Source organism: Chelonoidis abingdonii, chromosome 8 (assembly GCF_003597395.2).
Source record: "Chelonoidis abingdonii isolate Lonesome George chromosome 8, CheloAbing_2.0, whole genome shotgun sequence".
NCBI classification, from domain to species: Eukaryota; Metazoa; Chordata; order Testudines; family Testudinidae; genus Chelonoidis; species Chelonoidis abingdonii.
The window spans coordinates 6,353,015-6,379,695 of NC_133776.1; the positions used below are offsets into that span (position 1 = coordinate 6,353,015).

General features: G+C 43.9%; 1 protein-coding gene across 3 annotated transcripts in view; it reads left to right on the top strand.

Annotated features, from left to right (window-relative positions):
- Window positions 1-26,681, top strand: part of ARMC9 (armadillo repeat containing 9) — a 134,315-nt gene that overhangs the window by 93,175 nt on the left and 14,459 nt on the right. For 2 of the 3 annotated variants that reach the window (XM_075068343.1, XM_075068342.1), the window contains 5 exons: window positions 7,867-7,971; window positions 8,396-8,511; window positions 12,560-12,684; window positions 16,745-16,865; window positions 23,644-23,819. In XM_075068343.1, coding sequence (XP_074924444.1) covers window positions 7,867-7,971; window positions 8,396-8,511; window positions 12,560-12,684; window positions 16,745-16,865; window positions 23,644-23,819 — 643 coding nt within the window. The remainder of the gene's footprint in view (window positions 1-7,866; window positions 7,972-8,395; window positions 8,512-12,559; window positions 12,685-16,744; window positions 16,866-23,643; window positions 23,820-26,681) is intronic. The other variant, XM_032777252.2, reaches the window with a different exon arrangement.

Consider the following 26,681-nt stretch of genomic DNA (forward strand, 5'->3'; position numbering starts at 1 on the left):
CCCATGGAGACAGGAGCTGAAAGTCAGTCACCATCTGGGAGTTAGAACTATGAGTTGCCAGACTCAATAGCTGGCTACCAGCTGAGAGCAAAGAATATTGGCTTCCATAAAGCACGTGTACACTTTAGGAATCCAGAACTCTGTAATTATCCAAGAAAAAAAATATTAAAAGTCTACAATCTTTAAAGTATCTTTAAAGTACACACAACCTTTCTTGCAGTACAATTATTTGGTTCATTTTATGTACATGTTTTGAAGAACATTTTCTGAAAAAAACAGCACTCTTAGTACAGATTTACCAGATAATCTAATAGGTGGACTTACAACACACCCAAACTGTGAATTTACCCAGTTTAGCTGTATACCATGTCATGTTACTTCCTACCTTATTCAGGCACAAATCATTATTTAAAAGTTGATGCCTTTAATGTATCTTTAGTACCTGTTCCTGCAGTGCACCCTCCCATCAGGACCCCCATTAAAGTCAATAGGACTCCCCACATAAGTAAAGACTGCAGGATTTATTGCTTAAGAAACAGATTATATGCCCCTTATTATATAAGAACAGAGTAAATCACCTATTTCAGCAAAGCATATTCGTGTCACCACAAAAGTGTATTTGCTATGCCCTGTAGTAGCATATATGATGTTAAAGTATTTATTTTTAAATATTGGCTTTACTTTAAATAATTAATATTTAAATGTGGTTTTAATTGGGTTTGAACAGCCTTTAAAAGCAGTCTGTAAAAGTAAATACATGATATACTAGCTCTAATTCTAAGTTAATTTGTAAATTTGAGATTTATTAGATAACTGGACAACAGACATTTACAGGATACCTTCTGATCCACCTATCACTCGGCACCTGGCAATAAAATCAGTTAACTTCAGCTTGAAAATACAGCTCAGCTAGAAGCAACATCAAACAAAAAGAGCTTAATGTTAGGGCTTGTGCTACAGTGGCACAGCTGGTACACTTCAATGTAGATGCTACTTCTCTAGATGGGAGATTTTTTCCTGTTGGTGTAGGTAATCCACTTCCCCAAGAGGCACCTAGCGCTGTCTATACGGGGAATTAGGTCAATTTAACAATGCTGTTCAAGGGTGTGGATTTTTCACATCCCTGACTCCCGTAATTAAATCAACCTAATTTTCCTGTGTAGGCCAAGCCTTAGACTTCAAGCCATTAACACCTTCACTGCTGTGGTCTGCTTCAGCTGTTGTGTGGTAGTAGAACAGGCCATCATTGTGTTGTGGTTGGAGTGAAATGGTGATACTTCTCTTTGGGATGTCCTCCATACAAGGGACTAGAATGTGGATGTTTGGGTCCACATGCCTAGTACATTAAGCAATATTCAAGCAGTTGCGAGATTCTGAAGATTAGAATGGAGACTAAAAGGAAATATTTTTTCACACAACATACAGTCAACCTGTGGAACTCCTTGCCAGAGGATGTTGTGAAGATCAGTACTACAACAGGGGTTCAAAAAAGATCTAGATACATTCATGGAGGAAAAGTCCATCAATGGTTGTTAGCCAGGGTAGACAGGGATGGTATCCCTAGACTCTGTTTGCCAGAAGCTGGGAACAGGCGACAGGGGATGAATCACTTGATGATTACTGGTTCTGTTCATTCCCTCTGGGGCGCCTGGCATTGGCCACTGTTGGAAGACAGGATACTGGGTTAGATGGACCTTTGGTCTGACCCAGTATGGCCGTTCTTATGCCCACTCGTCAATAGAGCCTAGAACTTGTGTGCAGAATGAAATAGAAGCCTCAACTGGAGGACCTTAGATATCTAGTTAAGATAGATAATGTGATGAATAGGGCCAATCTGTGAAGAGCTTTAAAGCTTTTTGGAAGTAAAATTGTTGTCAGGCCAATGGAAAAAGCAAAAAAGGATGTTATGATCATCCAGTTTAACTCCTGGCATGTGTCTAGCTGTTACGTTGTAAGCATACTAAAGAGGATAAATAACAGGAAAGCTACTGATGGTACATTTGTCTTGCTGCTTTCATCCAGAATAATTGCAAAATTGCTTTATAGACGATGGTTGATATTTTCAACTTTTAGACATGTACTGTATCTTCCATTAAAATTAACGTATGCAGTGTTGTTGTAGCCTTGTCAATCCCAGGGTATTAGAGAGACAGGGTGGGTGAGGTACTATCTTTTATTGGACCAATTTCTGTGGGTGAGAGAGGCAAGCTTTTTGAGCTTTTCACGCCCATCACTGAAATGTATTTCTTACAATACAGCAGTCATTTTATACTAGCAGCGCTATGCAACTGTTTTAGAAAGGGGTATGAAGAATAACATCTCCAATTTGTTGAGAAAAATGACTGTGTTGATCTTTTTTGAAATTATTTTGAGGAAGTATAATTAAGAAAGGAAAACGAGAAAAGACTGCCATCACTAAATAGAAAGTGGGTTTAAAATAGAATTCATCCCAGAAGATTAACTCAACTGGTGTTTTCTTAATTCCCTGCATGAAACAATAATTCATTCCAAGGCTTTTCCTTTAAACCATAAAATATTTTTTGAGGCGTATAAACAATATGCCTATAACCTAACGCATGTAACATAAGCATGTTCACATGTAACATAAGCATGCTAGTGAGAAACAAAATAGCCATATCAGAACAAAGATTATGGTTTTGTTTAAAATATTTATTAGGTGCTAAATAGATAAAGGTGCAAGCAGAAAAATCTAGGGTCAGATCCTTAGCTACTGTGAATCTGCATATCTCCATTGAGTCAAGGCCTACTGTGGGGGTGGCAGTATCTGTAGCCAACATGTGCCCATTTCTACCACATGAAATCTCTCTCATACACACATTTATAAAGCATCTTCTTTCTAAAACTTTTTTGAGATTGCATAAGAATCTGACATTTGGATGATTTTTGTAGCAAAGTGTCATAAGATGGCTGACCCATTAAATGAAGTAGATCCAGCTCCCCTGTGCCAGAACAGTTGTTCTCATTTGGCCTTTTAAGGGGGGATGGTTGTATCTGCTGGAGGCTATAAAGGCTCAGGGAGAATCTGAGAGGAGAGAGGCTCAGTGAAAGAACGACCTGGTGAGTTAAGTCTGCAGGCCTTCCCTGGAAAGAGGGTGGAATTACCAGGTAGTCAGTGGGGAGGCTAGCCTGCTGACTTTCAAGAGAGTCAAAGCTGGTCCTGGGAGACTGAGGGCTAGGATGCCAGGGGAGGGGTAGCCAGCTGTCTTTTTTCTGAGGCAGAGAACCATGGCCAGAAGGCTGGAGAGGGCTGAACGCTGATAGCAGCAGAGAGAGGTGCCTCCTGGCTCTTGGAGCTGGAGAGCTGAAGCCAGAGGGCCGGAGAAGGAAGAAGGCTGAAGAGCCGGGGTGTGATGAAGGACACTGGGGTTCTACTTGATGTACTGTCTGGACTGTGGTTGCGGGACTTGGTATTGGGACTTACTTTGTTATGGCCTATGTGCATTGGACCACTAAAATAAATCCCCCAAGGTTATGTTTATACTCACAAGGACCATTTGGACTATTTCTGGGGCCTTGAAAGGGGAGACTGAGGCAGGCATGTCTGCTGCACCACAGCCTATCCAGGAGGGTGCTTTTGTTGGGATCATGCCATGAGAGTTATTTCCCAGCTTGACTGAAACCTACTCCCTCACTTTATGTCATGCTAGTGTAAAGATGCTTGTCCTGTCCTTTTTCTGCTTTTGTGTTCTTTGGGAATGATCCAAACCCCACTGTAGTCAATAGATAGTCACCATTGACTTGAATGGGTTTTGTATCAGACTTTTTATGTGTCATAACAATAGCTAGTTCTTTTTTAAGTAGTGTCCCGATGGGCACTCCACTTCAGATGTGCACGTGCCTCTGATTGGAGGTTTTTGGTAGCAGAGTCTGTTCCTTCCACGCACGTACTCCAGACCTTCTTGTGCTCTGTACTGAGGATATATGGATCTGTGCAGGTGAACTGCCCTCAGTTCCTTCTCAACTACCCTATAGCCTAAGATGGAGTTTATAGTGTTCCCGCTTCAAGCTTAACCTTTAGCTTTTAGCTCATTTGGGTTCTCGGTCTACTTTAGTTTGCTCCTTTCAGTTTATAGTTTTGTAGTTCTTCTAGTTAACTAAGACTTTATTTCCATTAGACAACCCTTCCTTTCCTGCCCCATCTGAGGGGTTCTCCCTTAGGGATTGTCCTCTGTGTGGGATTCTGGAATCCCTGGGATTCAAGTACTGCCTTACCTGCCATTAATCTATGCCAGTCAGCAATGGGCATTGCCAGTATATCTTGCAGACAGATACATACTGTGTAAGAGCAACATCTACTCGGCCTTCAGGAGTAGATCTAGGAAAAACAGGGAGGTTAAACTTAGGCTCCTCATGATGGAGCACTCCCTTCAACCAGGCTTGGATCCAGGCCCAGATGCCTGCCCTATACATCAGTCTCTGAGTGACCACAGTACCCCATCAAGCTCAGTAACTGTAGAAATTGACTGTTTCAGAGACCTCATGTTCCAGAAAGGGTACCGCTGAGGCTCCAGTCTTCTCTGGTACCTGGAGTTCTTAGTCAAAGACTTCAGGCTCTTTCAAGAATCACAGTACCAAGCATGCCTTGGTACTGAAACCATCTCCAGTACAGTCTAAGCGGATTGCACCACAGAGAGTAAACACTTTGCATCAAGGAAGCTGTTACTGTCTACAGAATTCTCTATGCTATGGCCAGTACATAAGCAAATGTCTCAGACTACGACACTGGTACCTCCAAAGCCAGCAACATCCTCCTTATCATCTCTGTCTGCTGCTCATATACCACTGAAGCAAACAGCATCCTTGGTACCGTTGCTGACTGTTGCGGAACTGCATTCAGTTTCGGCACACATTCACCTGGTACTGCAGGAATTTAGAGACTTATCTGTCTCAGATGAGCCAGTGTCTCCTTTGTTAATGGATACCAAATAACTGTCAGTACTGCAATCTTCTAGGTCACGGAGACCTTCCCCTTCCTCAGTACCCTCTAGTTCTCCGGTACCTTTGGGATGAGGCAGATTATCATAAGTCTCTTTCCCAAATCTGGACCTTAGCGTCCAAAATCTGGGTGCTTAGCATGAACCTCCAAGCTTAATTACCAGCTTGGATCTTATCTCGCTGCCACCAACCAGGAATCAGTGCCTGGTACACTTGAGCCCCCCAAAACCTTCCCTGGGGAACCCCCAAGACTCAGATGCTTTGAGTCTCCAACAAAGGGAAATAAACCACTTCCCTTCCTCCTCCCTCTCCCACCCAGACTTTCCTCTCTGGGCTAACCTGAGAGTATTGATGCAATCTCTTTACATCACAATACCAAGAAGCATGTCTCCTTTATTCCACAAAGAGACAAACCCCAAATACAAGGAAACAGAGATGATCCTATCTCTTCCCCCTCCCACCAACTCCCTGGTGCTGCAGAGCTTACCCTCCGTAGATCTAACACAAAGAGAATTCCCTCCCCTTGTTCCTTAACCTACCCAGAGAGAAAAACTCAAACAAGTCTTACAAAGAAAACTTTATATAAAAAAAAAGAAAGAAAAAGACATAAGAATATAAACTCTGCATCAAGATGACAATACAGGGCTATTGCTTATAAGAAAATATGAATAAACAGTCTGATTCAAAAAGATATCCAATTTGAAACATTCCAGCAAGTTACACACATGTAAATACCCCCAAAACAACATAAAAGCCTATATTGTTTTTCTACCTGTACTTACAAGTTGGACACAGAAGATTAGAAGAAGAAAGAAGCTTCTCATAGCTGAGAGACAGACAAAAGACCCAGAGTTCAAAACTTCCCTCCCTGACTTTGAAAAATCCGGTTTTCTGATTTGGTCCTCTGGTCAGGTGTTTGGTTCCCTTTGTTAATCCTTTACAGGTAAAAGAAACATTAACCCTTAGCTATCTGTTTATGACACAGATAAACATTGTTTTTGCCTCCAGTCTGCTCCTCCCTTGGACTATGCTGAAGGCATCTCCTCAGATTCCAGATTTCTGGACAGGGAAGTCTGTTGTATTAATTTAGATGGAATATATAGACCCAGAGCCTCAAAGGTATTAACATGACACTGTCATTGCCTAACATTAAACAGTATTAAACAAGGTTTGGGATTTGGTATACAAAGACCTCAGCCTGTGTTCAAGGAGCAAGAGGCAAGAGCTGAGAAGAAAGGGACACCACAAACCAGCATCTCCTCATCATCACCAAGTGAGGCTGTAAGGCCTTCCCACCACTTCATGCTGACGATTTTAAACAGTTTCCAGAACTTATGAAACAGATTGCTCACTCTCTCCTGATCCCCATAGAGTCAGTCCATGGGTTGCAGCATAAGCTTTTAGACATTTTGCACGTGACAACTTCTGGTCAAGTGCCCTTGCCAGTGAATGAGGCTCTAATTGAACCTGCAAGACCATCTGGCAGACTCCAGCTCCTGTACTGCCTACAGGCAAACAAGTATTCTTTCTTGTTATGAGGCTGCTAATCATCAGCCACCTTCTAGAATAATAGCCTATTCTAGAAGATCCCAATATACATCCATGGCACATTGTAGAAAAATGTACCAGTTGCAGAAAATTGCAAAGCTTCAGCTTGGGCATACTTTTTCCAAACACTGTGCTCTGATGCAGACTTCTGGTCAGATGCAGCTGTTGGCATGGCAGTCCTATCATCAGTCTTAGATACAACTCTGAAGCTCTGGTCTCCTTCCAGGAGTATTGCTCTGGAATCATCCGAAGTGGAGCAGCCATAGAGAGACTACTTAAAGAAGATGGAGAGATTACTTACCTTGTACAGTAACTGTTGTTCTTTGACATGTGTCCCCCTATGGGTGCTCCGCTGCATGCTCTCCTTCCTTTCTGCTTCTGAGTCTCGTCTCACGGGTTTTTGCAATAGAGAAGGAACTGAGGGCGTTTTGCCCACTCAGCTCTATATATCCTCAAGTATGAGACAGAAGGAGGTTTGCTGTGTGTGTGTGCAGGCTGAATAGGCACTGCTACCAAACATCTTTGATCAAAGACACCTGGGGCACATACGTATCTGATGTGGAGCACCGATAGGGGGACACATCTTGAAGAACTGATGTTACTATAGAAAGTAAGCAACCTCTCCTAGAATGATTACGGTAATTTACTTTTCCGTACAATGATTTACAACCTGTTTAAAAATCAAACCCACCTTTCCCTTAGTTCTATCGTGGTGCTGATCTGTCATGTTCTTTAGAGGATGGAGGGGAACTATTCTCGTTAGAAAGTAGTGAATATTAACACCATGGTCTTTATTATTGAGCCTGCATAGAATACTTGGGGATTTGAGATTTCAAGGCGAGCAGCCCGTCAGGGCTATAATTTTTTTCCTTCAGCCTGCTGGGAGGAATTATTTGTATTTATTTCTTATTGAATCAAAAGCTTGGACAAGTGTGTATGTACACGCATGTACACACACACGTATATAAATTCAGGGTATGGCTACACTTGGAGCTGTACAGCGCTCCCGCGGCAGTGCTTTGAAGTTCGAGTGTGGTCGCAGCGCCAGTGTAAACAGTGTCCCAGCGCTGCAGGTACTCCACCCACCTGTGGGGATTAGCTTACAGCGCTGTAACTTGCTGCGCTCAGGGGGGTGTTTTTTCACACCCTTGAACGAGAAAGTTACAGCACTGTAAAGCGCCAGTGTAGTCAAGGCCTCAGACACACATCAGTTCACATGTGCAGCCCTAGTAGCAAGAGTCATTTATGTTTTAAATGTGTATTGCACAAGTGACTGCCGGAATGAAAATTAAATGCTTAGGCTGGAACTGAAAGCTGCCCAAGGGACTGAGTTCAAGTAATTGAGGTATATTATTGTAACAGGAGGACCATGATACAATGGAGGCTGATCTGGACAAAGATGAGGTGTTACAACCTCAGCTGGGAGAGCTATCAGGAGAGAAGCTGCTGACAACAGAGTATTTGGGAGTAAGTACTGCTCATTGGGATTCTGAAATACTGAATTTGTTTGGATAGATATTTAATTTCAACATTTCAGTCAACATTTAACACCCAGAGGTTTAATTATAACAGCTGCCTTCTTCTGTGTGCTATGTATAAGGCTAGCTGAGACTCAGCTCTTTACTTGCCTACTCAGCCCCAATTCCTTACTATCTGTTGATGAACGTCTATCCAGCAGAAATAAGATGAGCTTGGGAAAGGTAAACTTGCATCCTTACTGAGCCAGCTTGGAACAGAAAGAGCTATAATGTAGACGTGGTAAACCATGGCAAATCCTGTTCAGTGGCATTAGGATACAAGTCTAGGTTGATGCTCAGATAGTCTTCATATCCCTGTCCCATTGACTTCAGTTCCCCCTCTCTTTCCTCCTCTTTCTCCTTCTGTGTATTAGATAATGACTCATACACCAAAAGTGAAGAAGAAGCTGTTTCCTGGTGTTCATCAGAGCATAGATGAGCCTCTCCAGAGACCAGTCACCCCGGGCTATCACAGAGCTGCATACCCAACGTAAGTCTGGGCAAATGAGGCAGAAAGTTGGATTGTTTCCAAAATCCAAAATAATGTAACTTGAATATACAAAAAATAAAGCCTCCATATTGGAAAGTACATTGCCGTTGTCATTCTTTACAGGTTTTTGATTTAAAATAATGGACGTTTGAAAAAGAAAGGGAGGGAAAACTGCAGTCAAAGACTGGTCCATTGACCTAAGTCATATATTTGCGATAAAGGAATGAAAGTTTACAGAGTCATTTGGCCTAAGCTTGCAGTAAATCCTGTGTGTCAATATTCTCCAGCTGGTTTTAGTATTTCTGTGGGTGAGTTCCATCGTGCAGTTGACATACCAGTGGATCTTTCACTTCGTAAACCAGAAAATGTAATCTCCTCTGGGACAATTGCTACCCTCATGTGAAAGCAGAAATTAAGACAGACAAAGATTATTAATGTGATAAATGCGCTAGTTACTTAAAATAATAAGTAAAAGGGATCTGGTGAAAGGGTGATCTGTGACTTCTGGTTGCAGCTCTAGATGTAGCTGAAGTCAGTAGTAGGATATTGGTTTGCAACTGGAAATAAGAGACTTCAGGATCCTAAAGACATGGTATTTATCAAGCTTTCTGTTATTAAACAAAATAAGTTTTACCAAGTTCATTCTTGAGGTAGGATTTCTCCTCTTCGTCTCCATTATGTTGGAGGTAGAAGATTTGACATTTTCCTATCACACAACGAGGAACAAGTTTAACCAATTTTTCGTCTTTCAGGTGCATGCAGTCTTGGATTGTACCAAATCCAGGTAGCCATGATACTGGATTGTGGAGTAGTCTGTCTTGAGGATTTCTCGTATCCATTTCTGTGTGCACTTTTCAAACTGAAAGACTATCAGCCATTCCTATTAGGATGGAATATGGTACCTCAAAAACCACTAGATCAACAACATAGTTAAATAGCTTTTTACTTATTTTATTTTATTTAAAAATTAAAAAGAAAAATGTCAAGTTGAAATCTGCACATTTTTTAAAAATGAGTTACCTTCAGTTTCAGGTTCTATAGCTACCTTTAATTTCTCCAGTCAGTTTTTTTTTTTTACTTTCACAACTTTCTATTTCTTAAAATGCCTTTCTTTCCCATTACATCCGGAAGACCCGTGCAAATAAGGAAACTGACTCTGAATGTGCAAACAGAGAAACTGATTAAACACAAAGAGCTGCCAAACGTACAAAGTAAACAGAGAAATTACAGAGAAAATATTTCATTTACAGTGATCTTAGGTGTTACTTGTAAAAATAGGTAGCATCCTCAGACAAGTTGTGATCATTTATTTTAAAGCTGCCTTTACACTCACAAAGTTTGGGGAGTAATATCAGTAGATTGACAAGTTTATGCTGAGTTTCTGTATACAGAGGATGGTTTACTGCATTGTGTCCCGTGAGAAAATTGCCTTTTCAATAAGCAACAAGAGTATTTACAATGTTTATACTGCACCAAACCTCAAGGTCAAAAATCACTAAGCCTTATTTAATACAAATTATTTTTGTAATGTCCATGTGCTCCTTGACTATAATATGACTTTTATATAGTTTCTTTCATACAAACTGTCACAGAATGCTTTATTTGATTAAAACAGTTACAAAGGTAAAATATGAAAGCAGAAAGTGGGGGAAAATGGTGGAACACAACATTTATTGTACATGTATTGTATATCTACAGAGACACTAACAAGAACTTTGACAAAATCAGTTTCTAGTTGAGTGAGTAACACTTTCCCCATTTCAGGACGTAAAAATTGAGCATGATATATAAAACAAGCAGTCTCAAGTTCTGACATTGGAAATGTATGTGGGTATCCCAGGGACGAATTTGGCCTGCAAGGTCCTATTTTTGCCTATATACTATTCTCAGTAAATTTATGAAGAAAATGGCTGAGGTGTAATTATAGAATCAAGGTCCTGTTCACAGCATAAGCAGGGTCCAGATTTTAAAGTATATGGTAAAAGAGTCTTTCTTCAGGATGGTCTGTTTTTCCATATCCATAAAATCCCAAATCTTAGCAAACCATCTATATATGGCAGGAGAAGAGTGACCCAGTAATAATGTGGGCTGCTCTCAGTAATGCACAGATATTTTTATTCTTTGTTTTAATACGCTTCCCCAAAAGAGCTACAGACTCGAAAGATGTAATCTATTGACTATGCTCCTGAACATGGGACTAAAGCCACTTTGCTACTGGTCAACACCATCAAATGTGTTCAAGGGTTCCCCTTCCCCTGTAATTTCTGCTACCCGCAGTAAGATAGAAAACCTGGATTCATTCTGTGGAGTTTACGATCATTGGAATATAATGCTTATATAGTGCTTTTCTACTGTAGCTCTCAGTGCCACAAAGGCGGCTAAACCTCATTATCCCATTTTATAGATGGGGAAGATGAAGCATGTCAAAGTGAAATGACTTGCCCCAAGGTCATGCAGCAAATCAGTGGCAGAGCTGGGAACAGATCTGAGGTCCCCTGACTCCATTCCACTGCACTCGTCTCTAGGTCACAGCTGTTCCCTAGATAAGGTTAAATAACTCATGTCCATTACTCACTTCCACACAAGTAATACCCCAGAACTGATTCCTTTCTAAAGATTTCATCAAGGCTTCCCAGGCTTATCTGCCTGATATTGATTCCATGCCATGGGCTGACTGTGACACAGTTTGAATTGTGCCTTGCAGCCTGCTTCTGTCTTACAATGCACCTAAATGACTGATTGCTCAGAAACCCTCTGGGTACAGCCAGCTACAATAACTGAGGGTAGAAATTTCAAAGCGCTGCCCTGGCAGCGCTGTGAAGTGTGAGTGTAGTCAGAGCCGCAGCGCTGGGAGAGAGCTCTCCCAGCGCTGCTTGTAAACCACATCCCTTACGGGTGTAGAGTGCAGCGCTGGGAGCAGGGTGTAGAGTGCAGCTGCCGCTCTGATTACCCTGACACTTTACAGCGCTGCATCTTGCAGCGCTCAGGGGGGTGTTTTTTCACACCCCTGAGCACAAAAGTTGCAGCGCTGTAAAGTGTCAATGTAGCCAAGCTCTTATATGGACACTCCCATTCAGAATTAAAGTGGCTTTGGAACTGAATTAAACTAAACCAAATTAAGACCACTTTAATTCTGAAAGAGAATGTCTGTATAGGGATTTAATACAGTTTAACCAATCATCTTTAATTTTATGTGTTTGGTTAATTTGAATTAATTTTCCTGATTGTCCCCATGTAGACAAGCCCTTAGTCTACACTGTAAGGGGATGCTCTAGCCAGGAAATACTGGAGAGCTCTTTTTAAAGACCTACTTTATGAGATCACTCAGGAGGCACAAATTGTTTAATATTCCTCTGTCTGTTCCCTTAGAAACTGATTTAGTGGTCCAATTATTAACCACCTCCTTGGAAAGACTCTTTTTTAACTAGATGTCTCTTAGCCTGATCTTGCCATGAGTATTCAACAAAACTCTCAACTCAGGGTAACTTCCCTCCCAGCCCCCTCCTTTGTCTACCCAACCCATCCTCACTGCTTTCTCTCACCCCATCTGATAGCCAAGCAATCTTATCCTCTCTCCTCTCGTTCAGCAACTTTGCCCTCTTGAGAACCAGCCCTATCCAAGAAGTTCTACAGCTGTTAAATTAAAATACTATGTTATGTTTTTATCTTGCATCGTGTGGAACCTCCGTAATATTCAGAAACACATTTTACACTCCTGAAAAAGCTTGATGTGGGAAACCTGGTAGACTTATCGGCATTGTCTCTGGTGAGGGGGTCACTGGTATTTTGTCTCCAAACTGTCGCAAGTTGTGGGTTCCTTCCCAAGCTATTTATTACGCTAGGAAAAAATGTTAATTTCAAATATATCTAACATTTGATTTGAGTAGTACAGTCAAAATGCTATTAAGTTGTGCCCCGGCACTAGCTTGCAACATAAAATACACTTTGCTGTTTCTTCTGTACCTTTCAAGGAAATTATATGGTAATTCTCAGGCAGCTTTTTTAGGCTGTGAGTATTTATCACCCTGCATTCTCATTTCTCCTCTAGGCCAGAAAATGATGCCATTTCTTCCCATGGCAGGGATGGCAAATTCCAGTCTGTGCATAACTGTCGTCCTCCCACTCATAGCGGTAGCAGGTCCAGCACTTCTGACTTTTGTATTTCCTCTGCAGGTAAGGATATTCTGAGAATGCTGCTAATTGTTCCTTAACTGGGTCGGATGTTTGGCGAAGGGGATGCCTCGTGGTTGGGCTGTGGAGTTCTAAAATATGGTCTGCTGCTGACTTCCTTTTTGGTATGGCATCATTTACAAGCCCCCAGCATGTAGTGCTCCATCTTGATCCAAGCAGAGCTGCAACCCAAAGACATAAGGGCCCAAAAATGCAGTATGCAGTGTTGCATCTTGAGCTAGATCAAACTGTGCTCTACATACTACAGGTCCAAGAAAGCCACATTCCATCTTGAATCAAAGGAACTGCAGCTCACAGAATCTACCGTTTCCAGCAGACAATATTATTGTCCTCAAATAAGCCCTTTGCTTGGGCCTAAATGAATTGTTGCTGAGACCTGTTGTCTCCTCTCTATTACCATTGAAGGCAGCTACAGTCACCTTCACAACTACACTGAAATGATAAAATGTGGTCGAGGATTGGAACCCATTAAGTTTGCAGCTGCAGAGTGGGAGGGACATAAACAGGATAGTAAAAAAGGTTGGGGGGAGAGGGTAGCACATCCCTCTCATCTCCTCCCTTGTGGTTACATCTGTATGTCTGTTCTGTATTATTTAAATCAGCTGTGGCCCCTAAGCCCCTAGCAAGTTGCCAGAACTGCCCTCAGCTGGGCAGCATTTCAAGGGCCTTGTTGTAGAGAACAACAGCATGGAAGGCACTGCTAGAGATTGTTTCCTTGCAACTTGAATGGAAGCTAACACAGACTCATCTGCACCTGCTTTTGAGAAGGGAAAGGGCATCCAGCTTACTGATCAGGGTAGTGCAGTACCAGCCTATTTGCAGGGGTAAGTTCGACAGAGTAAATTAGGCACTAACAACAAAAATGTGCTGGGATCACAATTACAGTGTCTTGCAGCTGGCAGTGCAGAATTATTAAGAAGTCACCAATGAAGATGTCTTAGCTTTGATAAAAAAATATGCTTTGAATCAGTAAAGAAATGGCTTTTTTTTTTAAATTTCCAAAAGGAAATGAAAGGGATTTTGAGAAGAGTAACCAAGGTTTCACAGACAAGAATCTGCTTGCATAATGTGCAGAGCTGATAGAATAGGCTTAACCCAAGCCTGGGGGTACAATAGGAACAGGTGAAGTTCCAGCTCAAGGCGTGCATTTGAGCACTCTGTATGTTCTGTCATAATAGGAGGCATAGTCTTCAAGCCTCAGATTTCACAATAGTGCATAGGAACAGAACAAAAACATTCTGCAGAGATCAGCTGGCCAAAAACAGTGGCTCAGAGCATCAGAGGTTATAAGCTAATAGGAAACCTGGTGACTTGGCAGTTTTTCTATAGTGAGGAAAAACTAATCTTTTGAATATTTAAACTTCGTAAAGAGGATTAAGCAAATCAGACATCAAAAGTGCTGCTATTTGCTGATTAAAAATGTCTGGTAGGATGAAACCCAGATTCTGAGAAATAATCCCTCTATTTCTAAAGGACAGTTCAGTATAAAGGAGCCCAAAGTGTCTTGTAAATGGTGTGTTTAGATTTCATCTTACCCAGGGCCGGTGCAACCATTTAGGCGAACTAGGTGGTTGCCTAGGGCGCCAAGATTTGGGGGCGCCAAAAAGCGGGGGCCCCCCCATATTTTTTAAATGGTTGCAGCGGCCGCTGCGTAGTCTGAGCTGCCAGCAGCAGCAGCTGCCTGCAGCCCGGCAGCTTAGGGCGCCCCCGGGGTCAGCGAGCATCCGCGGCAGCCCAGGTCACTCCGGGTCAGGAAGCCGCCGCAGCGGCCCGGCAACCCAGGGCGTCCCCCGGGTCAGGGAGCTGCTGTGGCAGTCCAGCAGCCTGGGACGCTCCCATGTCAAGGAGCCGCCGCGGTGGTCCGGCAGCTCGGGGTGCTCCCAGGTCAGGAAGCTGCCGCCGCGATCCGGCAACCCGGGGCGCCCCCCTCCCCGCCGGGGTCAGGGAGCCGCGGCTCCGGTGGACCTGCCGCAGGCAGCAGCTCCACCAGAGCCACGAGACCCACGTGCGGGGTGGCGAAATGTCCCGGCGCCTAGGGCGCCAGAAACCCTAGCGCCGGTCCTGATCTTACCCCTGAAATACAGCCACCTCTGGCATGCAAATACAGCAGCCATTCCTTGCCAGTGACGCTATACAGCGGTTTGTTAATGGGGGCATGTTAAACAACAGGAAATTTAGGTAAGAGCAGAATGTAAACGCTATTGTTTAATTTGACAAGGATAATGGAATTAATGCCCCTATCCTTGGAAAAAGTGCTATTAACTCTTTAATCATCACAGATAAATATAGCCTTGATACTATGTCTCATCTAAACCAAAATCTACTAGTAGGTTCTATCCAGATTGTGTACATGTGAATGTATTTAATATATAGCTTATCAAGAGGACTACATGAGTTGCAGTATCTCTTTTTGTAGGAGAGGAGGTCACTAAATGGGAACATGTTACATATTTACCTATGCACATATTATGAGTATAATATACTTTTGCAGGCAAAGTAATTCCTTTTTGTATAGCAGAGATGAGGTTCTTTTTAACAGTCACACAGCTAGTCCAGTATTGTTGTCATAAGGGTTCCCAGTGGTTTGCCTCAGGTGTCAGATTTTGCAAAATAAATGATTGCTCATCCATTTCTCCCCTGATCTTTGGGATTCAGAAAGGAAAAGGGGATGGACAAGGTGAGAAGCAAGAAGAGAGAACTTGATGCTTGATCCAACTCCTATTGAAGTCGGTGACAAGACACTCATTTAATTCAATGGAAGTTGGACTGGGTCCTTGATGCATTCTCATCTGTTTGCAACACTGTGATCCTATGGAAAATTATTACCATGAAAAGGCTGAGCCAAAACTAGTATGTAGAATAATCACATGAAACAATAAACGTACAAATCTTAGTGTACAAAACACTTCTGTCTCCTCCCCTGTAACACTTTTCCATATATGTGTGATAAAAATTGTGCTCCCTCTAGAAGCTGTGTTGTCACCCAATAATATTGTTCTGCAGTAGGGCATTTATTTAGTTTAAGTTTTGCCCTTGGTGTACTGGAAACCTAATCATGTTAGTTTTGGTCATTTTCCAACTTCATTTTGAACAGCCCAGGGTTGGGGGTATCATTGGGTGTGATGCAGTGGTGTTCTAAAATGATCAGAAATTGACCAGAAGTGAAGGGCTGGGTGAGACGAAAGCTTCAGATACACAGTTAGATCAATGTAATCTAGGGTGACCAGACAGCAAGTGTGAAAAATCAGGACAGGGGGTGGGGGGTAATAGGAGCTTATATAAGAAAAAGACCAAAAAATCAGGACTGTCCCTATAAAATCGGGACATCTGGTCACCCTAATGTAATCCAGCATCACAGATCAGAGTCACAAGGAGGTGCCTGCCCTTGCCCCAACAAACCTTTGTCCACTTCCTTAACCTAAAGCAGCCTCTCATGCTCTTCCATACCTGGACCTTCACCCAATCCCCGTCCTATCTAAGTAGGATCTACCTCGAACCATGGCCCTTCCATTTAGCAATATGGTAAACACAGGGTGGCCATGACCCGCTGACACCTGTTTGAAGACCCTGTGATCTCTCCAGGTCTGATCATTGCACTTCTTTCACAGAACATGAGACAGTAATAGAAAACTCTCTCCAGCTGGTCTGGTGCTTGTCTGAAAGTGTCCCAGTCTATGTCCTTGTTTCAGCACATGAGAGCAGTACACTTTTATGAGAGCACCAAAGGAAAATGCTTCAGGGGCATGTTTTCTAAGTGAGGGAGCTTAGCCACCAGTGCCTCCTCACTCCAGTTGGATTTGCATGTCTTAGTCCCTGGTGCTCCTCTCAGAAAACTGACTTGTCTTTTCACGCACAAGTCTGATTTATACATTCTACACTAGTACTGGGCAGGGGGTGGGCAATCTGGTTTCATGAGCAAATGTCATATAACATGATGCTGACGGTGGGGTCTTTGAGTGGCTGCTCCTTGTGTGAAGGGAACTCAAAAAGACTAACAGTGTTTACTTGTAATTTGTGAAATGATACCTCTGCCTTGAAACAGACTCATCCAAGGTATTCTCAGCGGGGCTCAGAACGGATCAACACGTCCCAGTAGTTACTGAAGTCCTGTCTGCCCAATCCACTGATTTTGTCCAGGACAAAGTTAATGGGCAATCATACAGGTATGATTTTTAAAGTGCTGAATATCAGGAAACAGGGAAGTAGTCCAGGTGGTTACCAGCTAATTCCATACTATTATGAAGCCAACTGATGTATGATGTAGTGTGGTGTGACACAGCTGTGATGACGCTTGCCAAACAAAATATTTTTACCTCTGCCAGTGGCAGCTATTCAATTTTTAAAAATTTGGACCAGAACAGAAGAAATCTAAAGCAAACTAATTTCATCAATGAACATCAGCCATAAGCCTCAACACTGTCACCTGCAAAAAAAAATCCTGATCGCTTCCTTAGAGAGCTTAGTGTGCAGAAAAAACATTTATTATATCCATCAAGAGCCAAAAGCCATTGAGTACTTCTGTGGGAAAACCTGCAGGGCACGAATTGGGCTCCTCAGCCACTTAAAAACCCACCAATGAACCCATCCTCTCATCGAGAGATACCCAAAGACAGCAGTAGGGAAAGTTCTTCCATCAGTGTGCTCCATCCCTAACCCAAATAAATCACTACTGCTTGGCCTCTCCGCAAGGGTTTGTCATGAAACTGCAGTTGTGATGCTGTTTTGTTGGGTTGGGGATCCTTGTCTACAAGGAACTGGACCCCGAGACCCACTATCTTTTTTCATAGATTCCCTCAAATAACCATTGGGTGGCAACAACTTTTACTGCTGCCTGACTTAGGGCAGATTTGAAGCAGTGACTCAGAAGCAAAAGAATATGGAGTCGATGAGGATAGATGCTGAAGGGGCCAGGTGTGGATGTGTTGAGGAGAGGATATACCAAGCCAGTATCTGGACCCAACTTTCAGAGGTTCTGACGACCTTCAGGTCCCGTGGACTTCAGTTGAAGCTGTGGGTTCTCATCCTTCTGGGACTTGGGCTCTGTGGCTAGAGCTTTCTGTTTCTCTATTGCATACATCTCCCTATTATTTCCTTAATTTTTCTGTTGCACTATCCCCATGCTGAGACATGAGAAATTATCTCTTGCCAACAAGTTTGCACTTCTGGGACATGTAATGGTCCGATTCTGTTGCCCTGCTGCAGCATTTATATTTCTGAATTGCCCATCTCCACGGTAACTGAGCAAACATTACAAACATGAATACTGCATCAGAAGTATGTGAAAGGACCCACGTTTCCTCCCTTGTGTCAGACAGAGCCAACTGTTTCTCAGTCACCCTGGAGTGCAACTAGTTGCGAACTGGCAGCATCCCCACCCCATTCTCAGCACAATGTGTACACGCACACGCGTGCGCACGCTCTGTGTTAATGTCCAAACTTAACCTTGTCCTGGGATTTGCATTTACTGATAAATAACCAAAAAAAAAAAAAAAAAGCAAACCTCTGTTTAAGCCTCCTTCCTTTGCCTCTGTGGGATACCTGGCCCCTTTTTATCCTCCTGGGTTGTAGCAAATAGGGCTCACCTTGTCTACTGAGTCATCAGAAATAACTCTCCAGCTCTGTATAGTGGCTTATGACCTGTAATACTGGGGTATCCCATTCTTCACTGACGTGTAGCTCTTGTCTTAGAGGCGATGCGAAAGTGAAATCTCACCCATGAGGTGATTTTTCTTTTTTTCCCATGTTTGCAGGGATTTGTATGTACAAAAGCAGCCTACAGTTATGGATATTGGATTGTAGCCATTTGCAAAGCAAACAATGTGCTGGATTCTCTGCATCAGAGGTGCTAAATCAACATGGTGCTTCTACAGTAGCCAAACATGCCTTTTGTTCCAATGTCTCATTTCCTCCATTGGATAAATGCTTAAATGAACTAGTTCCAACAATGAACAAGAAAGTGAATGGACCATTGCTTCCACCTTAGTTTTGCCCACTGTAAGCAATCTTCTCCATGTTATGTATAGGCCAAGGCATATACGGAAAGTATGTACTGAGGCAAAGCAGAATTGTTTTATTTCAGTGCCAGGGACCCTGGGCCTGATCCCTCTCTCGCTCCTAGGAATGTGAATCTGGAATAACTCCATTGAAGTCACTGAGGACTTGGCTACACTTGTGAGTTAGCGCGCAATAAAGGAGCTCCGTGCACCCTAGCTCACTCCTCGTCCACGCTGGCAAGGCATGTAGAGCGCTCTGACTCCATGGCTACAGCGCTGCTGGTACTCCACCTTGGCAAGAGGAATAATGTTTGCTGTGCCCCCGCTGGAGCGCTGCGGCACCGGTGTGAACGAGGTGTTGCAATACTGCGCTCTGATCGACCTCTGGAAATGTCCCATAATCCCCTTAAGTCAAGTGGCTACTCTTGTCATTGTTTTGAATCGCTGTAGGAATGCGGATATGCTGTTTGAAAGCACTGTTTGACAGCTGGCTGCTTATCTGCTCTGAGACAAATCAGCCATTATTGTGGAATGCTGTGTGAGAGAGAGAGAGAGGCGGTGGGCGGGGGAGAGGGTCTGCTGCTGTCTGAACTTTCAAGACGACATGCTGACATGCTCTCAGCTCCCCAAAAACCTACTCTCTCTCTCTCCCCACATACACACAACATGCTCCCTGTCACACTCCATCCAACCCCACCCCCATTTGAAAAGCACGTTGCAGTCACTTGCATGCTGGGATAGCTGCCTATAGTGCACCACTCCCAGTGCCACTGCACGTGCCACAAATGTGGCCATGCCAGTGCACTTGAAACTGTCAGTGTAGGCAGACTGCAGCACTTTCCCTACTGCACTCTCCGAAGGCTGGTTTAACTCAAAGCGCTCTACATCTGCAAGTGTAGCTATGCCCTGAATTTACACTGATATTAAACCAAACTGAGAAATGAATGAAGCCCACTGACTCTGACAGTTCATGTTGCAATGACTTTATTTCCGTTGCAACAAATTATCATTTTAGCTAATGAACGATGGAGTGACAATTGCCCATCGTACTTTTATTGATCTGCGGCATTCTCATTGTCTGAGTACAGACCTGTTGTGGTGTTAGCCAATCAAAAACTAATTTATGTATAATAAAGTCTGTCTTTCTTTAATAGTCTACTGAACACTTGTACATAAGCTGGCTTTTGACAGGCTAAAGTTGTATTTATATTTGGTTAAGAGCAAACACAGGATTATTTTAATATCTCAGGCCCTTCATTTGGCACCTGCAGAAAAGAGAGAGTTTGGATACCTCCCTAGTGTCACGTTTTTAATTATCTAGTGAAATTATCTAGAAATTCAACTCTGGTTCCTCCGGAGAAAACAAGGCCCTCATTAATCTTCATACATTCAAACCCTATCACATCACTTGATGGATCATTAAGTGTATTATCAAAAAGAACGAGGAGTACTCGTGACACTTTTAGAGACTAACAAATTTATTTGGGCATAAGCTTTCATGGGCTAAAACCCACTTCATTGGATGCATGCAGTGGAAAATACAGTAGGAAGATATATGAAGATATATGCAATCTTTGTTCTCCAGTTATTTCTCTGGCTTCAGGCTGCTACTGGGAAAGCAAATAGTTATTTTTCTGCTTTTCTTAGCATTACATTAAAACTTAAATGACCACAGAAGCTTAAATGACCAGCTTCTGTTGGTTTATGAGACAAGCTTTCTAGCTTACACAGAGTTCTTCAGCAAGTCTGGAAAAGGTAATCATAGAGGGTGTCACAGCTAAATAACAGGTGAAACAAATTGTTGAGCATAAGTAGTTAGCACACATTGTAAGAGACTATTCAAGGTGACGTGGCCAGTTAACACCTCTGGAGTTATAGGACAAAAGAGGAGGTACTGCTAAATATTTTCCCATGACATATTTGTCTCCAGCACCTCTCTAGTTAAACTCTTGATTATTTTATACACAGTAGCCGGTTGCTATGCTAGACAATGGGAGATCTTTGGCTAATTTTGTTTTCATCAAGTTTTGGATATTTGATAGGTGGCTGAGGTACAGTGGGTATGTGAACACCTAGGGGTCTACTATCAACACTTGCCATACGCTCCATATGCTTCAACATGGGAGATTTTGTACCTTAAGTTTATTCCCTGTCCTCTTGCACTTGTGCCTTTGCAAAGACATGAATTCTGATTGCTCTGTTTTGCTTTTTCTTTAAGTATTCTTTTTACAGTATAGCTATTTAGGTTCCTGTATTGGATCTCCAGGGAGATCCTTAATGGCCATACAAGGGCTTTTTAACATGCAGAATTTTAGATCTAGACTGTTGTTATTAAGTATGTGGGACTGAGGGATAGGAAAGCTCACTTTCTGCCTAAATGGTCCAAAGCATGTTTATGGATTGTTTTTGGTACTCATTAGCATTTCAATGATTATCTACATCTGAGAAATGTAACAAGTACATCATTAGAATATCAAAAACTAAATAAGTTGAAACCAAGTGATAAAAATTGCAAACACATGACCGTGAAACTATTTTGTGGACGGAAACATTTAAATCACTTTTATGGGTTCTAAATCCCTGTGATCTTTTGTAATAGTACCATGGCCTGGAATTTTGTTTTGGCCAATCAGATTCCTCTTTTTGTAAATGCCTTTTCCCTACACGGGATATCATCTGCATGATCTTTTGAAATGATTAGGAAGGGTAATAAAGAGAGGCAAGTAAACGGCTATCTGAGAGAGATCTTGCTACAAAGATGTTTCAGAGCAGACTTTTAATGGACTGATTAGCAAGTCTGTGTCACTTACAGCTAGTGTTTGCAAAAGCATATCCTGGACAATTAATGTAATTTTAAAAAATCAAAGGTGAAACAGCAGCCAGGGGCCAGTTAATCATTGCCAACTCAGCAGCATTCCATCCCGAGGGGAAGATTAGATGTCTTCAAATCCTCCTAATCACTCTTCCTACCCGTGACAATGGCTTCTTTTAATGAAGCAAAAGAGGCCCTCCAGCTACCACTTTAATTACCTGTTGCTGGTTGGCACTTTTTGGGTCTCTTCTCTTGACTTTAATTTTATTTCCTCCTAAAGGTGATTGTCCTTTTCATGCTGAAATTGTTTTGGTTTGGTCATTTCTGGTTAGGAAAAGTATGGCTGGCTAGAGTAATAAATGAATATAGATCCAAAAGCAAGAATACTCCATGGATCAATGCTTGGGTCACTGGCTAGGTGCCTCCAGAGTGTCCACCAACACTAGTTAGTACCTCTCATTGCCCTCACAAGAATACTGACCCTGGAATGAGGGCTAAGAGGGGAGACTTTATCCTTGCATCCTTCTGACTAAACTCTAAACAGAACTGAACTTAGGGCACAGGGTAGGGCTTTAAGTAAGGGCAGATGGCTCACACTACAAACAAAAAATGCATGGATTACGCAGCTGAGGGAGAGCCAAAGGAACTTAGCTTGCCATGATCCATGTGTGTGAGGGAGACCTGTGAGGTGCTGTGTGCTTACAAATCTCATTAACCTGAATGGGAGAGCAGGTGTGTAAGCATGCAGACTCACCCCTGCGGTGCCTCTTGCTGGTCTCTCAGGGAATTAGCTCGTTGCAGCTCAGGAGCTTGGCCTCATGTCCCTCCCTGGACTCCGGTGCCCTGTTAGCTAGGGTGCTGCCTCCTGGCAGTAACCCCTTTCTCTCAGGGTACCCCCTCCCCAGGAAACCCCACCCACTATCCCCACCTTGCCTCAATATCATTTTACTACCAGTCATCATCTAGCCCCCACGCCCTGGGGCAGACTGCAGTATCAGCCTACACATCACTAGCAAGGTTGGGTTTGGACCTGCTGCCTTTGCATACCCCTGGGCTGCCCTCTGCAACCCCCAGTACCCAATTAGCCTTATGCTAGGCCACAGCCTGGGGCTTTCCAGGCTGGAGCTCCCCAGCTCCTCTGCCTTTCCCCAGCCCTGCTCCACTCAGGTACCCTGTCTCTAGCTCCCTGCAGCCAGGCCCTTCTCTCTCTGAATGCAGAGGGAGAGTGTTTGAGCTCCTGGCTCACGGCCTTTTTATACAGGCCAGCTGTGGCCTGATTGGGGTGTGGCCCAGATGCGGCTGCTTCCCCAACCAGCCTAGGGTTTTCTCTCTCAACCCCAGCCCTTTTCAAGGGCTATCTTTGGCCCTCTACACAACGAGGGAGAGGAGGTTGGCCGATGGAGACTCCTGTGACTGTGAGGCTTGTTTCTGATCCTCTGTCCATTCACGTATCCGGGCAGAGTTCCTCTGGGCGGCGTCCACTGGCTCCCTTGATGCCTTTGAGGAGCGGTGGGCGCTGTCCAGGGTTCTCTGCTCGGTGTCCCCGTCAGGCTCCCTTCTTTTGATCCTTTGACTGCACTCCTGTCCCTGTTCTCTTATTAGTTGTCCCCCGGAATCAGTTGGGTTCTGAGGTCCTGTAGATCCTCCCTTAGGCTGTGGGGGGGATTCGTTAGCATTGGGCGGGCTTCCGCCTGCCCAGTTCCCAGAAACCCAATAGGTACAAGGTGAGATGGAATGCACAAGAAAAAATAATGGTGCAGTCTTAAACTGATGTGAGAGCCATATATTCAGCTGTTCAGTAGTTTTGTAGCACCTCAGATTCACTGAGTCTGTGTTTGTGATCTAAATAGTATACAATGGAAAACATCAACGCCACAGAAGGGAATGTGGCTCCTTAAGGAGGCATGTGTTTTGTAAGGTGCAGCTGTGAGGGGTACTATGTTCATTTCCATCTGTGACCTCCCTAGACTTTGGCCAGTATGTCTAACGCTGTGTTGGTGAGGGCGTGCAATGGGATTTGGTTGACTGTAGGTATCCAAATGGCTGTTAGATTTCCCCCATGTTCTGCAGTCTGTGCTGTCCCTTGATATAAAAACATGAGCATGAACATTCTAACTCTTTCCACCTCTCTTCCAGCAGCGAGTTTTCCTCTGCCTTCACCGGCAAACGTAGGGTCCCCCGCACTCCTGAAGTGCAGAGTCCCAGCCCTCGAAAGGGAAAGATCCCAACCATTGCACCGCAGTTCTCACAGTCTGGACCCCAGCAAACAAGCCGGCCTAGCTCTTCAGGATCATCTACAAGAAGCAGGCAGAGTAAGTGAAAAATTCTCTCTTCAAGTGGTCTGCGTTTAGGGAGGAAAGAAGGAAGCTTGACGGCAGTCTCCATGAATGGTGTTATGTGCTGTAAATGTTCCAGCAGTATATGACTATGCCATTATCTACCGCTGGATATACAGTCATAGAATTATATCCTGCTGAGCATGCTGCTCGTAATTCTAGACCAGTGGTGGAAGGCCTGTGGGCCACACGCAGCCTGTCAGGGTAATCTGCTGGTGGGCCACGAAACTGTGTTTACATTGACTGTCTGCAGGCATGGCCGCCGGCCGCTCCCAGTGGCACAGTTCGCCATTCCCGGCCAATGGGAGCTGCGGGAAGCAGTGCGGGCTGCCACTTCCCGCAACTCCCATTGGCCGGGAATGGCGAACTGCGGCCACTGGGAGCTGCGGGCAGCCGTGCCTGCGGATGGTCAATGTAAACACTGGCTCACAGGCTGCCAGCAGATTACCCTGATGGGCCAGGTACGGGTCGCAGGTTACCCACCACTATTCAAGACTGTCATTTCAGCATTTAGATCCAACCTCCTTTCTGCTTTTGGTATAGAAGGTGGCCCAATTTCAAAGGTGAATCTAAGTTAGTGACACTTACACCTTCTTCCAGCCCCCAAATTAGACATTTGGTCTAATCCTTTAGACTTCCTTTGGCTCACCCACTTTATGTGTAACTTGCATGACCAACTAAATGATCACGATGGCCCCGTCTGCCTTTATAATCTATAATCTGTGAATCATCATTGAATTTGGCCTGCTGAGTGTGAGCCTAAAAAAGTCTACGCTGGTGTCACTTGCTTGCCCAGGTTCTGGGAGGGAGGAGGAGAGCTGGAAAAGGGGTGTGATGGCCAAGAAAGTGGAAGTAAAAGACGCTTCCAGCCTATTGTAATATTCTTAGCCCTTCTGACTCCTCAATGTGTAAGTGTCTCAGCTGACTCCCAAATGCTCACACAGCAGTCAGTGTCTGTCAACAGATGTAAAGGAGTCCAAGAGCTGTGTCTTCACTAGGAGAAAAAGGGTGTTCTTAACTCGAGTTAGCATCCCAGTGAGGACAAGGCACTTTGATTTTCATACGAGTCTGCAGGTTGAGTTAAAGATGGGGGATCCTTCTCTGTGTCTCGACCTGCTAACTCGTGTGAAAACTATAAACTGCCTTGTCCTTGCTAGGATTTTAACTCAAGGACACATCTGTCTTTTGTAGTGACAAGGCCTGACATTTTTAGACACTTTTTTTCCAAAACTCAACTATATGCAGGCATGTGTTTTTGGAGCCAGCATGAATAAATATGAAAGCACCTGCTGGCTGTGTACTTATTACAAGCATGTCATAATCATCATTGGAATTTGCATTTTTGTAGCACTTTATCTGAAGATCTTGGAGTGCTTTACAAGCATTAATTAGTTTCACAATGCCCCTAAGCTTCACCCCGTATCAGGTACATCAGTATCATTAACCACATTTTACAGATGGGGAAACAGAGGCCCAGAGGTGAAGTGACTTGGCTGCGGTTACATAGTAAATCGGTGGCAGAGCTGGGACTCTACATAGTGAGTCAGTGGCAGAACCAGGATTAGAACTGAGTGAGTTAGTTCCTGGAGAGAAGTCCCATGTTCATCCCCCCCCAGATGATGCTGCCAGGTCTGTTAGCTTGACTCCATTGTATTCCTGCTGTATACACCCTCTCTTTAGCTTTGACGTCAGTGCTTACTGTTTCCTGTAATACGAGCACTGTCCTGACTGGATCGATAATGGTGTTGATAGCCAAGAATCCTTCCCCGGTTTCTGTTTCGCTGCCTGTTTAAAGGGAAGCGCTCCTGAAAAAGCGGAAAGTGCAGCATGCACACACACAAGGAAATGCTGTCCACCTGTCCAGCTTCTCCAGGGAGCGTGGAGCTGAGCGTGAATTCATGCTCCTGGGTGTATGCGTTTTATGAAAGATCGGTTCTGATCAGTCCTCTCTACATCCAGTCTTGTGCTAAGTGCTCAGTGGGGGCTTTGAAGGGAGTCCTGTATCCAGGGAAACAGTGTACAGTGCAGCTTTTATCAAAGTCACATTAAACCGAATGTGATCAGAGATTTAAGTCCCTTATGTTTCTCTAAAGACTCGGCATGTGCCTCCACAAGCCCAGACTCCTGGGCTACTGGAACTTTACGACTTCTCCTGGCCGTAGCTCTATTAATTCTGCCCTAGGTGTGCATCTTAAAGTTATGTGCACAGTGAGTGAATACATCTGATCACGTGAACAGGCAGTTCTTCTTCGAGATGTGTTGCTCATATCCATTCCAGTAGGTGTGCGCGCGCCGCGTGCACATTCATCGGAGATTTTTTACCCTAGCAACATGCGGAGGGCCGGCAGGGCGCCCCCTGGAGTGGCGCCGCTATGGCGCCCGATATATACCCCTGCCGACCCATCCGCTCCTCAGTTCCTTCTTACCGCCCGTGTCGGTCGTTGGAACAGTGGAGCGCGGCTTAGCTGATCTCCACCTCCCTAGCTCTTCGCTCGTTTATATATAGTTGTTTGTACATAATTAGTTTTCATAGTTATCGTTAGTCTTTTTGTAGTGTTAGTAGTTATAATATCAGTATATATAGTTAGAGGATTAGGGGCTAGCCCCTTCTCCTCCCCCAGTACCGGGGCACATGCCCGGTTCCCCGGGCTTCAAACCTTGCGCGGCCTGTCATCGGCCGATGCCCACAGGAGATCCACACGACTCGTGTTTGAAGTGTCTGGGAGAATCCCACCTCGCGGACAAGTGCCGGATCTGCAAGGCATTCAAGCCCCGGACGAAAAAAGAGCGGGACATTCGCCTCAAGCAACTATTGATGGAGGCAGCGCTCACTCCTCC